This window comes from Lasioglossum baleicum, chromosome 6 (assembly GCF_051020765.1).
Source record: "Lasioglossum baleicum chromosome 6, iyLasBale1, whole genome shotgun sequence".
Taxonomy (NCBI): domain Eukaryota; kingdom Metazoa; phylum Arthropoda; class Insecta; order Hymenoptera; family Halictidae; genus Lasioglossum; species Lasioglossum baleicum.
Genome location: NC_134934.1, coordinates 18342751 through 18356167, shown reverse-complemented (window position 1 = coordinate 18356167; position 13417 = coordinate 18342751). Strand labels below are relative to the sequence as shown.

The 13417-nt window shown below is 35.3% G+C and overlaps 5 protein-coding genes across 7 annotated transcripts in view; 3 read left to right on the top strand and 2 right to left on the bottom strand.

The window, feature by feature from the left end:
* Positions 1-29: 29 nt before the first annotated feature.
* Atg101 (autophagy-related protein 101) lies at positions 30-4473 on the bottom strand. Of its 3 annotated transcripts, XM_076424804.1 has the most exons (3): positions 4335-4472; positions 3995-4090; positions 30-3609 (listed from the first exon to the last, which is right to left on the bottom strand). In XM_076424804.1, the coding sequence occupies exon 3, from the start codon at positions 3599-3601 to the stop codon at positions 2945-2947; it is 657 nt and encodes a 218-aa protein (XP_076280919.1). In that variant the 5' UTR covers positions 3602-3609; positions 3995-4090; positions 4335-4472; the 3' UTR covers positions 30-2944. The 3 variants fall into 3 exon arrangements, with proteins under 3 accessions (XP_076280919.1, XP_076280921.1, XP_076280920.1); XM_076424806.1 differs by lacking the exon at positions 3995-4090 and having other exon boundaries at positions 4335-4473; XM_076424805.1 differs by lacking the exon at positions 3995-4090 and having other exon boundaries at positions 4269-4406.
* A 292-nt stretch (positions 4474-4765) lies between these two features.
* Positions 4766-9129, top strand: LOC143209329 (uncharacterized). Its single transcript, XM_076424810.1, has 2 exons — positions 4766-5330; positions 5448-9129. Exons 1-2 carry the CDS (start codon positions 5234-5236, stop codon positions 5837-5839), a joined length of 489 nt encoding a protein of 162 aa, XP_076280925.1. The 5' UTR covers positions 4766-5233; the 3' UTR covers positions 5840-9129.
* On the bottom strand, positions 6033-7519 carry LOC143209318 (epimerase family protein SDR39U1). Its single transcript, XM_076424796.1, has 6 exons — positions 7379-7519; positions 7188-7294; positions 6828-7101; positions 6481-6746; positions 6298-6411; positions 6033-6229 (listed from the first exon to the last, which is right to left on the bottom strand). Exons 1-6 carry the CDS (start codon positions 7401-7403, stop codon positions 6116-6118), a joined length of 900 nt encoding a protein of 299 aa, XP_076280911.1. The 5' UTR covers positions 7404-7519; the 3' UTR covers positions 6033-6115.
* On the top strand, positions 9020-10358 carry Med10 (mediator complex subunit 10). The gene is made up of 3 exons (XM_076424814.1): positions 9020-9161; positions 9968-10051; positions 10142-10358. The coding sequence occupies exons 1-3, from the start codon at positions 9040-9042 to the stop codon at positions 10329-10331; spliced, it is 396 nt and encodes a 131-aa protein (XP_076280929.1). The 5' UTR covers positions 9020-9039; the 3' UTR covers positions 10332-10358.
* Positions 10359-10496: 138 nt separating this feature from the next.
* Positions 10497-13417, top strand: part of Hexo1 (beta-hexosaminidase 1) — a 9919-nt gene continuing 6998 nt past the window's right edge. Inside the window, exon 1 of the mRNA XM_076424750.1 lies at positions 10497-11289. Within this exon, the coding sequence (XP_076280865.1) occupies positions 11219-11289 (71 nt within the window). The 5' untranslated portion in view covers positions 10497-11218. The remainder of the gene's footprint in view (positions 11290-13417) is intronic.

Genomic DNA, 13417 nt, shown 5'->3' with positions numbered 1-13417 from the left:
CGGCGGCTCTGTTCAGAAAGAAATCAGACTTGTAAAATACAGTAATTTATTAAATCGTTTATCTTTCTGGTTCTCATGATAAATCATCGAGTGTAAAGCATTTCCATTACCTTATGGTACAGCTAAGCAACACTTTCGTCGCTACTCTATCTAGATGTATACATAATACCTTGTCACCTACGCGTGTCCGTTACCGACTATTTTTGTTTTTATTTTTCTTACTCGTGTACCTGCCTTTATGTATGCGTATTTTGAACATATGTACAGTTTAGTTGTGAATCGAGACTTAAATTACATACATCTCCTCCTTTTCCATGCGCCCGTGTATCGTAATTCATTTATCCTACAATCGGTTTCGTAAATATTGTTCATTGCACCTGTGTACGTCCAGTCATTCACGTTCTCTTTCGCACGCCCCTCCCCCTCGTCCCGCCCCCCAATTTCCCATTTATCACACCGCACACTTTCCCTCTCGAGCACGCACATTGCTTCTCTTATTCTATAGTTCCAATTCCATTCTATGCACTTGTAGCATCTCGCGCCAACTTGGACGAATAAATATTTACGCGCGTACATTCCCGATATATCTCGTGGGACGCGTGCACGAGTACCGGAGAGGCTGTTTAACAAATTCGGGAAACGCGCGTCAACGGAAGCGTCTCGTTACTTCCGGATCTCGCCAATTAATCGGAGCGTTCGCAGAATTTCAATGGTACACACGCCGGCACAGTATACAGTACACACGCAACGATACGCCGAAAATATTCGAACACAATCGAGGCGACGCTCGACGCGCATGGGTATATCGCTACGCACAGTAACATTCGAAAAATCGATGCCCGTATAAAAATATCAAACTCGTGCAGAAAGACGCGTCTGTTTTCTTTGAATTCGATCAGCATCTCGCGTTCCATCGTTATCCCACGCCCGGATGCACGCGTGCATCCGATACACGATCAACGTCGCCGTTGCACCCCCATTATAACGACGGTAATGCTCGGCACGTTCTCGCCGCCTACAGAATTGTGCTTTTCTCGTGTGAATTTCGCAGTAACGCACGACCACGTATTTTCAACGTAGGGTATACTATTGCGTGCAGGTCCGGGACCAATTGATCGGCGCGAATCGCTTCGCCTTGAGAGCTTACACGTCTACAATCATCCGCGGGTTCGATTCGATGCGACGCGAAACGAACGTTACGACGAATTTAGAGGCGTACGAACGAACAATTAGACAGATTGCTGAGAAAAACGTTATAGGGAACGCAAACACACAAACGAAAGCACGTTTCGTTTCTAATTTTGACAATTACTCTAGTCCGACGAAAAGGAAAAAGCAGGTCTCGAAGTAGAAATTTCTTTCGTTATGATCGAAATTTGTTCAAATGTTCCTCTATATTTACAACACCACTTCCATACACTTGTGTCGAACTTGTTCAAAAACTCTTTGCCGCGGAAACAAATCTTTCCTCTTCGAGTCTCCGGTTTTTTTCTCTCTCTCGATCCGTTTACTCTTACTTTCATTCGCTACGTAGCTCGCAAAATCCCTAAGGTATGCGTCGAATTAATGAACAAACAGCATCGCCGCTTTCACTCAATACAAGTTATTCTACAGTTTAATCACTATGTTCTAACGGTTGTCTTCTCTATTGTAAAAATTTGATACGAAGGCATGAAACTTTCGAAAACTCCATACACACTACTGCTTTGAATGTCTTCGTGCGAGTAATTCGTAATGTTTTGAATGCCACGACTTCAAATTTCTCTCTCAACACTGTCCCCAAAACCATACATTGCCGTTTACCATTGTTACTCGACAGCTCACTCCATTGTTCAACGCGCGAAATATTGTAATATTTAATAATTAAGTTGAATACGAAACGATGTATTACGATTTAACGATGGAGAACTCTTCTCTTTGCTTTATTTCTATTTGTTAATCGCAAATGATACGCGTGTTCCAAATTTGTAATTATCGACTGTTCGTAATCTACAACAGCCATTTAATTACTGGACTATCTACGCAGTGGATAACATTCTCGTTTAAATTTTCTTTTTCTTCTCACCGATATGTCACAATCCCGATAAAACGCTATGCCCTTCTTATATGCATACGCAGATTCTAGTTTCATTTTCAAGGACCAACAATATCCGGCGTAATGCAGTATTCGTTCGAAGATAATATAGTATAACAAATAAAATTTCGTACAACAAAATAAGTTGATTGCTCGTCAAATTTTTCTTTTTCGGTCGAACAGTATACATACATTGCTATATGTACTTACAAATAACACTCTTCTATCATCGGAATAAAACTTTTCAAGAAATAAGAAGGACAACCGTATCTGAGATTACGTTATGTCGATAACGTAGAAATACGAATCAATCGAAATACGAAAAAGTTTGAATTCCCAAAGAAATAGAAGAACATTAACAATTTAATCGATTAGTAGAAGCTAACTTAACAAATCGCCTACGCAGAATAAAAAGAATATTTAGAAAGACGTAATTGTCGAATGCACAATTCTTTCTTTTTCTATTATAGAAATTTTACAAACTTTTCAGATCCAAACAATCGTAATTATTTCAAGTATTATTCTGTAGTTCTCTTTTTGACGTGTATTGCCAGTATAGAACTGACACGGACATACGTCGGAAATGGCGTACTTAAAACGTGCACGAGAACTACACGATTCTCCGTGCTTCTAATTTACTAATCTCTAATGTCTAATCTTCAATCTTCGGCTAATAATCGTGGCAGAATTAGAGAAACGAATACGAGTCGGTTTTATGCGAAAAACGTAAAACGAGTCGACTTGATCCGGCGAGAAGAAAGTAATATTCTTCAGTTAATTAAACACTGACTGTTAATCTTCTTTATTTAAAATATTATGATTCGCGTTGTAGACGCATTGCGCTAAATGAGTCTTTGCAAACTGTTACAACTAAATAGATAATGTCTCTTTGATCAGTTTTTTCATTGTATTACCCATTGTTGTACTCGACGGACTAGACGTTGTGAAGGATAATTTAAACAGATAAGGCTGTATGTCTGGATACGATGTATCGAATATCAGATCCAGTTCAGCTTGATTCGGCATTTTAGGAAGATAGTCGTGTCGGTTCATTACTTCTGTTATGTAAAGAATCTTGTCAGTTAACAGATCACCAACTTTTTCCCTGCATATTTGCCTTTCGTGCTCTGTCGCTAATTTTATAAGTTCCAAACGTACAGTCCACACTTCCCACGGTATGCATTCCGGTTGGAATGGCCAACGGTTTTTCTTCTTTTGAAAGAATTCCAGGGATATTTGGCCAGAGCCTGGACTATCGGTGGAACGTAAAGCTTCTGAAAACCCTGATATTTCACGTTTCAAAGTTTGATCCAGATGTACCGAGGAACAACAAACGTAAGTAAAATCAATAAAGTCACAGTCGACATCTTGGTATCCTACTGTGCCAACTGAATAGCTGCCTTCTTGTTTGTACTTAAATTTCCCAAGACTTCGATGAAAAAGAACACTGTGAAAGATACTTGCTACTGCTTCGTCCACTTGTCTGCCCTCCATGCTTAATTCAAACAATTGAGTTCTGGCATTCATGGTGATTCCTATAGAACAAGATTTAAACACGATATTAATGAGAGACAGCGAGAGGATTTTTGGTAGAAATTTTTCAAAAATAAAGTAAGAAATCTAATATATGTCATGAATAACATTCAAGGTTCTCGCATTCATATAAACCAGTAATTTATATGAATATGATTTGTTACAAACTAATTTTCTAAGTGAAAATTATCGTAAATTATCGCTTGTATAACGTGTAATAGCATTTTTTATCGCGATATAGAATATAGTAAATATAATAATCGAATCGCATTCACTATCATTTGGTACGATAATAAGGAAAAATTAAATACTGCTTTAACATACGAATCGCAAGCAACAGATAGAAATGAAAATAAGAAAAATGTAATTATGTCGATCAATTCTAACCTCGTAAAAGTAGTAGATACGATGATTATCACTGGAGACCCGTTGCGATACTGAACGATATTTGGTCATCTTTTAGTTGTAGAAAATAGTCCAGTACTTCGAAAATACAATTAAATGATCGATGAGTAACGTCATAGAAGTATAACTTGTTTAGACTCTTTAAAAACTTCGGAAGCAGAATATTCGACATGTATACATTTATATCGAAATTACATGAACATTTATGAGTACGATTTCTCACTTCTTCGAACACTTTATTCGCATTTTTACTTACGACGATTTAAGGGAACGTTAAATCTTTGAGAAATAAGCGTTGCTCAGATTTTTTAGGGCAACTTACTTCTCTGTTAGTTTCTCTCGCTATAACAGGCGTATCTTAATTTTCTCGCTTCCCGTGGAAAATACACCGAAAATGATGAATTTGTAGTCGCCCGATGATTATCATCGGTAGCGTATCCACGAATCTGATTAATTCTTCCATTAAGAATTTCTTTAGACCATCTTTTCGTCGAATACCTACAGTATCATTTCCACCACTGTTTCAACGCCGCTGCCACTGCCACCACTCTATAGACAGGCTATTTTACCGTTCAAACTCATTCGTCATCGTAGCAATGCTTATTTCTGCTTTCTTATTTCTCACGAGAACACATTTCACTTTATACTAACCCTTTGCGAAGAAATTTACGCGCACGAGACGCTTGTCGCGCAAAAATATTTCATCAGTCTCAACTTGTATACTCTATAGAAAATGTTCGTCTGTAAACAATAACAGCTGTTCTTATAGCACGCGCCATGTTGCAACTGTATGTTCGATTCCTTGTTGATGTTGATGTATTTATATGCATGTGTTGCATGTGCGTTTATTATACTCTTAGTATTTTCCGTTTTGTGTACATACAAATTAGATGTTCAGAAAATCTTAATACGTGCGTATACACGTACACGAATTATTTTTTCTCGTTTTTACTTCTTCCGGGTTCGTTTTACTGATGACTAGGTGAACACGTGTAGAACTTTTAATCTTTTCCGTATCGTGTTCTATGAAAAGAGCTATGCTATGACCACGCGTGTTTATTTTTACTTCGAGATAACGATATCCTGCGAGTAACAATTGAGAAACAGTTTCAAAGTTTCTCTAGCCGCGAAACCATCGAAATTCATTTTATTCTTGTGACATGTAGCTTTCTAATTACAACTCGAGTATATAAATAATGTAAAAAATTTTAACGTTCCAACATGATTGTATTTACAAAACCTCGAATTATAAGTTTAGATGAGCGAAAAATTCATGTCTCTCGCAAACCAGGATTTATCGTATTGTCGTTGTTCAGTCGTAAGTTATAATTATACACGAGCATAAGAAAATTTCGATTGAATATTTTTTCCAGTCTACTCTATCATTTGTAAAATATCATATAGAGCTTTGAAAATATCGTTTGTTCCTTTTTAGTGTCAGCAGTTATTTTTATTGAGATGTGTTTGTCCCTAACGAAAAACTTGTTTTATCGGATTATCTTATTTTTGGGACAGATAATGTTCTGTTTGGATGTATTTGGAGAATGTCAAGATTTGTTACTAGATAAGGATAAGAATAACGCTGTTATTAAAAAGTACACTTGGATAGACAAATTATGTTTGAATACAGGACGAAGCTTGTGCATTGCAATGAAACTTAGCGATGTCCAATATGTTGGAATTTCCATTGAAATGGGTCTTTTTATACTTTGCAAGAATGGGAAAACAATTTCATTGAGCATGCAGGGTTTCACGTGGAAAGAACTTCAGAGTCTTCGAAGAAAAATAAATTACTTTTTGTACAACCCTGCGAGTCGGGATATATAAGAAATTATAAAATGCTGTTAGAGTAATGTAACATAAGCTGAATGCAGAGAAAGGTAGAGTTCTTCTCGATACATATTTTCATACACAATTTAGGATTATATCCAAGTATTTTTTTAATCATTTAAAATGTTCATATGCTGCTTGTATGTGTGAACACATTTGGAAGTATGTAATTATATTTTATAAATATATATATATATATATATATATATACAACTATTCAATCTCCATTGTGGTAAACTAACATAACAATCTACATATTTACTTCGAAAGAAGTTATTTATTTTTACCAAGTATTTCTGCACACGCAGATTTTATATCTGGATACTGATATTGAAATCCTAACTCTTTCACACGTTTCGGTACAACTTTTTGTCCCTCGAGCATAATCTGAAAAGGAGCTGGTATCATTTTCTGAAACTACATCGAATAATATCATATGTCCTCTTATTACTAACTTTTGCGCGTTCTTTGTTTAATAGGACGTTCAGAACAATGCTTGGAACGGGAAAAATTGCAGGTCTCCACATTGTTGATGCAAATACCTTTGTGAATTCTTTGTTTGTCACAATCTGTCAACAATGTTTATAAAGTAAGCTGATTTGCATTAGTTTGCTTTCACTTAGGTTTAAGTTAATCACCTGTGGAGCAACTCCATTCAGTATACCACATACATTCTCATTCTCGAGTGAAAGAATGAACATATTAACTAAATCTGTTACATGTATCCAAGGCATACATTGAGTTCCATCACCGATTGTACCACCCAAACCAAGACAAAATGGTAGATAGATCTGTTTAATCATACCACCATCTCTTCCTAATACAACGCCAGATCTAATTGTAACTTGTCTAACGCTACTATCTGCTGGAAATTGTGCGGCTGCTTCCCATTTATGACAAAGGCCTAACACACAAGATGACTATGTGAAGCTAATAAAATCAATAGAATCTTTTACATGCATTAGACTTAATGTACAAAATTTACCCGATAGGAAGTCATACTTTTCACATTTGCTTTCTTCTGTATATTCAATATTGTCATCAGGTTTGTAGTAAGCTACTCCAGAAATGCTTACGAACACATTTGCTTTAGTATTTAATGTTGCGTTGGCCAAAGATTTTGTTGTCTGTACCCGGCTGTGTATAACGTTTTGCTTAAACCCTTCTGACCATCGTTGCATAGGATCAAGTACATTTTGACCAGCAACATTGATTACAGCTGACGTGTCTTCAGGTAAACCATGAGATTCTACGTCATGCTATGGATTTTGTATATATATATATCATGTATTGGTATGTACTATTAATCGTTCAATGTACAATTGCGTCGCACATGTTGCCTTACCCATGACATTCGATTAGGACCAGGCATTCGAGAGATAGGTGTACATTTAACGCCTTTACGAGATAGTGACTTTATTATATGAGTTCCAACGAAACCTGTACCACCACCTATGTAAGGCAATTATATAATCATATTGTATCTGTCTCATAACCTAACAATTGATAAGATTTACAACGTGAAAACAAACTTGCCTACAACTACGTGTTTCAGAGCCATAGTATTAATAAAATTAGGATGCTGTATAGCCCTAAAGATTATTATTCAAGTCCATTCGTTAATATGAGGTGCAAGAAACTTTTATCATCGGTATCTGACAACATACTGGCAGTATGACACTTGATGACACTGCTTGGAATTTCATTCCCATGTTTATTGCAAATTGCAATCGCGCAAGAGTGCACATGTATGCATTACCCCTACCCTTCCGGTAACATAGGTGTGCACAATGCACAGGTGTGTACCTTCTCCTTCTACGACGCTATCTCCCACCACTGATAAGATAATGTGCTCTTTTTTCGCGCATGCGCGACGATTTTAGCGCCAGTAAAGCACAAAGTTGGGCTAAAATGGGGTACCCGCTAATTTCGCAAAATTAGTTATGATTTGATTTTGAAATACGACTGTATAACATGCGTGTGTTGTATTACAATTTAAAATGAAAAAAGTTGTAAAAATCAATTTTTACCATTGTTTATCACAATTCCGACCAAATGCATTTTTTTTCAACTTATTTATTAGACAATTAGACCTCATTTACTACACTAATTCTTCTAGCCTTACAGAGAAATTGAAGTTGTTTGGTCCATTCATAGAAAAGTTATTCTGATGATTTGTGGAAACAGTTATGCTCTTTATTGTATATATAGCGTAGCTATATATATATATGGAAAATTATTTCGATAATATTTCGTCAACTATTATGATATAAGAAAGTCTATACTTTTTTACGCAGAACTTTGTGCTTCATCCGAGTTCGAGCAAGGATATTGGGAATTCTATCTAAAAAACTGAAGATGACCTTCATATCTTGATAAAAAATCGAAGTAACAAAAATCAGATTGCAGCATCCTATGTCCCCGTAGGAACCATGCAAAATTTGTTTAAACTTTAAACATTATTTTTGTACAACAAATAGCTTACGAGTGCTTACGAGATATTTTAGATCGTCACGTTACGAGACTCACCCGGTAGATACGTTACTATTTTGGACGCGCATGCGCGAGACATATTGGCCTCAGTGATGCCAGAAATGCGCAACATTTCAAGCGCATGCGCGGCGATCAGCCTCAGTATACATGCAGTATACATAATAAGATTCTCGATGAAATGGGGTACCTTGTGCACCCCGCAGAATTTTAAAAAATTTATATGATTTGATTCTGGAAAATGAATGTATAACAAGTGTATTTGTGTATATTTTGTAACTCGTAGTACACGCCCTGGAGACTTTTTGTCCGGAGCAGATTATTTCAGTACATTTCTGCCAATATAACTGCCTCAGGGCCACTGCTACCTCATCATCCTAATATAGACACGTTACTGTTTTGGCCGCGCATGCGCGAGAAAAGATGCACCATATCGGAAATCGGAACACTGATTGGCCTATCTCTGCACTGTCTCTGTCGTGCACGTGTCCGGTACTGACAGAGAGAAGGTAACTTTTTCCCCCCTCCATTCGCACTCCCTTCCCTCATCTGACGACTCTTCCTGAGCTGAGTGTGCAACTGTGTAGTGTGTAGATCACTCATATAGTGGTGTAGATGACTGTATGCGCGTATGCGCGTACACGAATACAAGGAGGAACTGGGAGGAAGTACAGTGCTGTAGCGTTGCGCATCATGAATGATAAAACATGGCGTCTGCACTAGAAAATTTAGAAACACAATTGGAGTTATTTATCGAAAATGTAAGGCAGATACGTATTATAGTGAGCGATTTTCAACCTCAAGGACAAAATGTATTAAATCAGAAAATGTACGTATAATATATTATTGAATACTTTTAATTATTACATCTGTGCATGTGAAAGACATTGCTGATACAGCGTCAACTGTCCTTTTCGGAATGACATTTATCGTGTATGCAATTTGAATATAAATATTTCCGTTGTCCCATATTACGTTATGCATTTAATTTTTATTTTTATACCAAATCACGGTATACATAACCTTCTTCGCGTGTCTTTTAATTAACTTCATTCGAAATATATGACACTAATTTTAAATTATTTCTGAATGATACGAAGAATCGTATGTTGCATTAAGAGCTTGTTTACTGCATTTCAATAACATAGTTAAAATTAAACGTTAAATATAACAGTGGTTTCTTGTATCGTGTTATGCAGGCTTAGTTTTGTTCTGAATTGTTTCCGTAATAAGAATTGTAGAATACTATTTTGCTAATAACGATTAATTAACTGAAATTCGTTTCGGTGCTTTTATTGTGTGGAGCAATAATTTTTGGTGTTCTATTTACCGTATCTACTTTGTATTAGTGTCTCGAAGTCTCACAGTGTCTGTGTAAACTGACCATCATAAGCACAACCATCTATTTATCCAGTTACATTTAAGAAAAAAATATTTTTCTTAATTTAAAATTTAAATATTCTAGATAATTTAAATTTCTAGATAATTTAAAATTTTCTAGAAATGTGTATCGTAATACGAGACAGTGGAAGGAATTCATAACATGTCATTTTTTTCACTTTATTGACTGTACATAGATTAAACAAACTATATTATATATTTCAATAGAAATAATATATCATTTTCTTTTTCTAGTCAACTTTTAGTAAACGGTTTACAAGAAATAGACAAGCTTAAATCTCAAGTTCAAGATGTCCATGTCCCACTGGAAGTTTTCGAGTAAGTATATACAATTGGATCAATTCAATTAGAAATTGTACATCAGCAAGTATGAAGATTCAAAATCTAATTATGTGTATTCCATTTCAGTTACATAGATCAGGGGCGAAACCCACAACTATACACGAAAGATTGCATAGAAAAAGCATTAACTAAAAATGAACAAGTAAAAGGAAAAATTGATGCTTATAGGAAATTCAAGGCAAACATGTTAGTAGAATTGACCAGAGTATTTCCACACGAATTGGCGAAGTACAGAGCAATACGTGGTGACGAATAAACAAATAAAAGGAATTATATAAAATAATGCTGCGTGTACATTTCTGTTCCATTAACTTTCCCATCACAATCGATGATGGTATATCAAAACAACTACTAAACAAGTAATTGCGATCGGTTTATACTGTTCACTGTGTTGCTAAACTGCCATAAACACTCTGTAGAAGAATGTATTACAAGATAAGCGAATATAATACACAGAGAATGCACAATAGATCGATACTATGCTGCTACATTGTAAGACGAAAAATAGTTTAAACAACACACAGATTAACGAACAAGTATTTATTAGTTCTCTATATTTTTCAGAATAAATGTAATCCGAGTCATTTCGAATACAATTATTATAAAAACTGTTGTTACTTTACTGTTACTCTTCGAGTTTCCGTGTCAGTTGGTAATATGATATAAGAAATATCGAGAAAGTGTAAATAATTAAAAATAAGCATTGATTTGTTCTTCCTAATACTAGTATTGCTAGATGGATCACGATATCCCAATTCACCTTTCTCTTATTTTAGAATCAGTAAAATGATAAAGGTACTTTTGCAGGAAATGACTAAATAAAAATCTATTCGTCTATTCGTGCGAATCATACAATAAGTGTCTCGTCGAATTTTCCCAAATAAAAACACAAGTCTCTTGACTTTTTGGTACTTTAAGCGTTCATAATTAAATGTTTTCGGAGGCATTGCCCTTTCCGTTATTGTATGTAGAAAGAACCTACCAAATTTTATTCATGACGTAGACGAGACGCCACTCCTTAATTCCCCTTCCAACGAAGATTCGATATTTGCTCGAAGAGGAGGATTTAAACGTTCGAAGAAAGCCGTGTGGTCACACACGAGATGCAACAATCTCCTCGCGCGTAGGTATTATTTGAGCAGTATGATTCTTTTGTTAATTGTCGCATTTCTCGTTCAAGCTAATATCAAAGTGGACGCCGCGGATCCTTATCGGTAAGTGTTTGTGCATCTATTACATATATAAATATATCGCTCTAAATTTATAAATAACGTCCGTTCTACCCGACAACATTACAACTATGGTTTGTTGATATAAAAGATTGTAAAACATGTTGCTTCGCGCATATTGTTGGTTTGTATACACGCGATATCAATTGGTCTGTTGATGCAACATATTATCGATAAACGTCTAACGTCTTTACACAAGTTATGCGAGTTGTGCATCGATGATTTTCCTTTAACTATACGTTGCTCATTGCCGGCGTTCACCGTTAGTGATTCGTAATTGAGGTAGAGCGGTGTGATAGTACTTTTCCCCGTTTAATTGTCACTGTAATGGCGCATAAGTGGATAGGACGATTGAATGTAAACAGTGATAAACTCGTTAGGCGTTTCTGTTTGACTAGAAATCGAGACTCACGGTCTATTTATGCTACGGTGAAAGCAACAAGTGGCCACTGTGCACGCAGATAAACGTATCAATCCAAAAAGCAAATCAGGCCGACTCCTAGTAGACAAATACCGAAATAGAGTCACGCTACTTCATTCTCGTTCGTGAAATAGTCATCTGTACAAGCGGGTAAACGTCCTACGCGACCGCATCGTTAATAGCAGATACAGTTGATCATAAAATTGAGCGTATGCTAATGTAGGAAGAGAAGATTATCCGGAGAAGAAACTACAAAAATACTAGTTGATTCAAAAAGTATTTGAACACCGAGTTTCCCGTTAGCGTTTACTTACTTGTGTAACGTCTTATTGTTAGTAGTAGGACAGTAATGGTGTTTTAGAGTTATTTAAATTGAAATATCTCCTGAACTACTAAGTTTTCGACATACATTGGTTAGTACTTTTTTATAACAAATGTCCAGCTGCATCGATTGGTGTATTCAAAAATACCTCATTCCATTAAAAAAAAATGAAGGTGGCCTTGACAATACTAAAAAAAAGAACATTTTCGAACTTTTTTTTAGTGCAATGTATAGCCAATCGAAGACTGATCAAGTCTTGTTGAAAATATTTTTTTGTCAGATTATATATCGCAAGTACTTGAAAAATCGTGAAAAGTGTTATGTGGGACACTCTGTATATTATACAGTGGATAACAAAAGTAAGTTAATATTCATATTTTCAATAATGAAATCACGATAACAGTAATATTTATTCACTTATAAAAATAAACAAGTTGATTACATATTTAATGCTAATGTTGAAAACAAAATTTATCACGATAATCACGCAGTGATCTGAAGATTTATCAAGATATTGATCTTTCTATACTAAATATACAAAATTTGGTGTGTGCCAAAAGTAAGTTAAAGTATCGTTTAATAACGCACTGTCCAACACCAAATTTGTTTCACAATTACATTGTGATGGTGCTACTTATAGAGTTTTATGCGCTGATTCCGAATCTGCCCTTAATTTTTCTCCTAGACGAACAGTTCTTAAGAAAGAAGACTTCGAAAAAAAAAATATTTTTCAACTTTAAACAAATATTGTGATGGTATTATAAAAGATATTGAATTGTTCCTTACAGCAAAAGATTTTGTAGACTTTCCCGAATACAGTGATATCTAATACTAATACATTATGAATGTTTAAACATAATTCATGGTGTTGGACAGTGTTATTAAAATTTAACTTACTTTTGGCACACACACCACATTTTGTATATTTAGTATAGAAAGATCAATATCTTGATACATCTTCAGATCACTGTGATTATCGATATCGATTATCACGATCGTGATAAATTTTGTTTTCAACATTACCATTAAATACGTAATCAACTTTAAATACGTAATAAACTTTCAAATTTTTATAAGTGAATAAATATTACTGTTATCGTGATTTCATTATTGAAAATATACATATATGAGTATTAACTTACTTTTGTTATCCACTGTAACTAATGCTTGAACTAATCGTGGCATTCTGTCGACTAATTTTTATAATGGGGGACTTGTTTTCCAGTTCGGCTTCTATTTAGAGCTGTCCATATCCACTGTTTTGATTTTACCTAACTCATCCCACAATTTCTCAATCTCTTTCTTTCTATATTTATTCAAATTATATATATGTATATTTTTAATTTTGCGCATCCCCCCCCCAAATATTA

Coding starts and splice junctions, on each gene's coding strand:
- Atg101 (XM_076424806.1), bottom strand. CDS start 3,601: ATGAATGCCAGAACTCAATTGTTTGAATTAAGCATGGAGGGCAGACAA.
- LOC143209329 (XM_076424810.1), top strand. CDS start 5,234: ATGATTGTATTTACAAAACCTCGAATTATAAGTTTAGATGAGCGAAAA. Junction 5,331..5,447: donor CGTATTGTCGTTGTTCAGTC/GTAAGTTATAAT, acceptor GTTCCTTTTTAG/TGTCAGCAGTTATTTTTATT.
- LOC143209318 (XM_076424796.1), bottom strand. CDS start 7,403: ATGGCTCTGAAACACGTAGTTGTAG. Junction 7,102..7,187: donor GTCCTAATCGAATGTCATGG/GTAAGGCAACAT, acceptor CAAAATCCATAG/CATGACGTAGAATCTCATGG. Junction 6,747..6,827: donor AAAGTATGACTTCCTATCGG/GTAAATTTTGTA, acceptor CTTGTGTGTTAG/GCCTTTGTCATAAATGGGAA.
- Med10 (XM_076424814.1), top strand. CDS start 9,040: ATGGCGTCTGCACTAGAAAATTTAGAAACACAATTGGAGTTATTTATC. Junction 9,162..9,967: donor AATGTATTAAATCAGAAAAT/GTACGTATAATA, acceptor TTCTTTTTCTAG/TCAACTTTTAGTAAACGGTT. Junction 10,052..10,141: donor GTCCCACTGGAAGTTTTCGA/GTAAGTATATAC, acceptor ATTCCATTTCAG/TTACATAGATCAGGGGCGAA.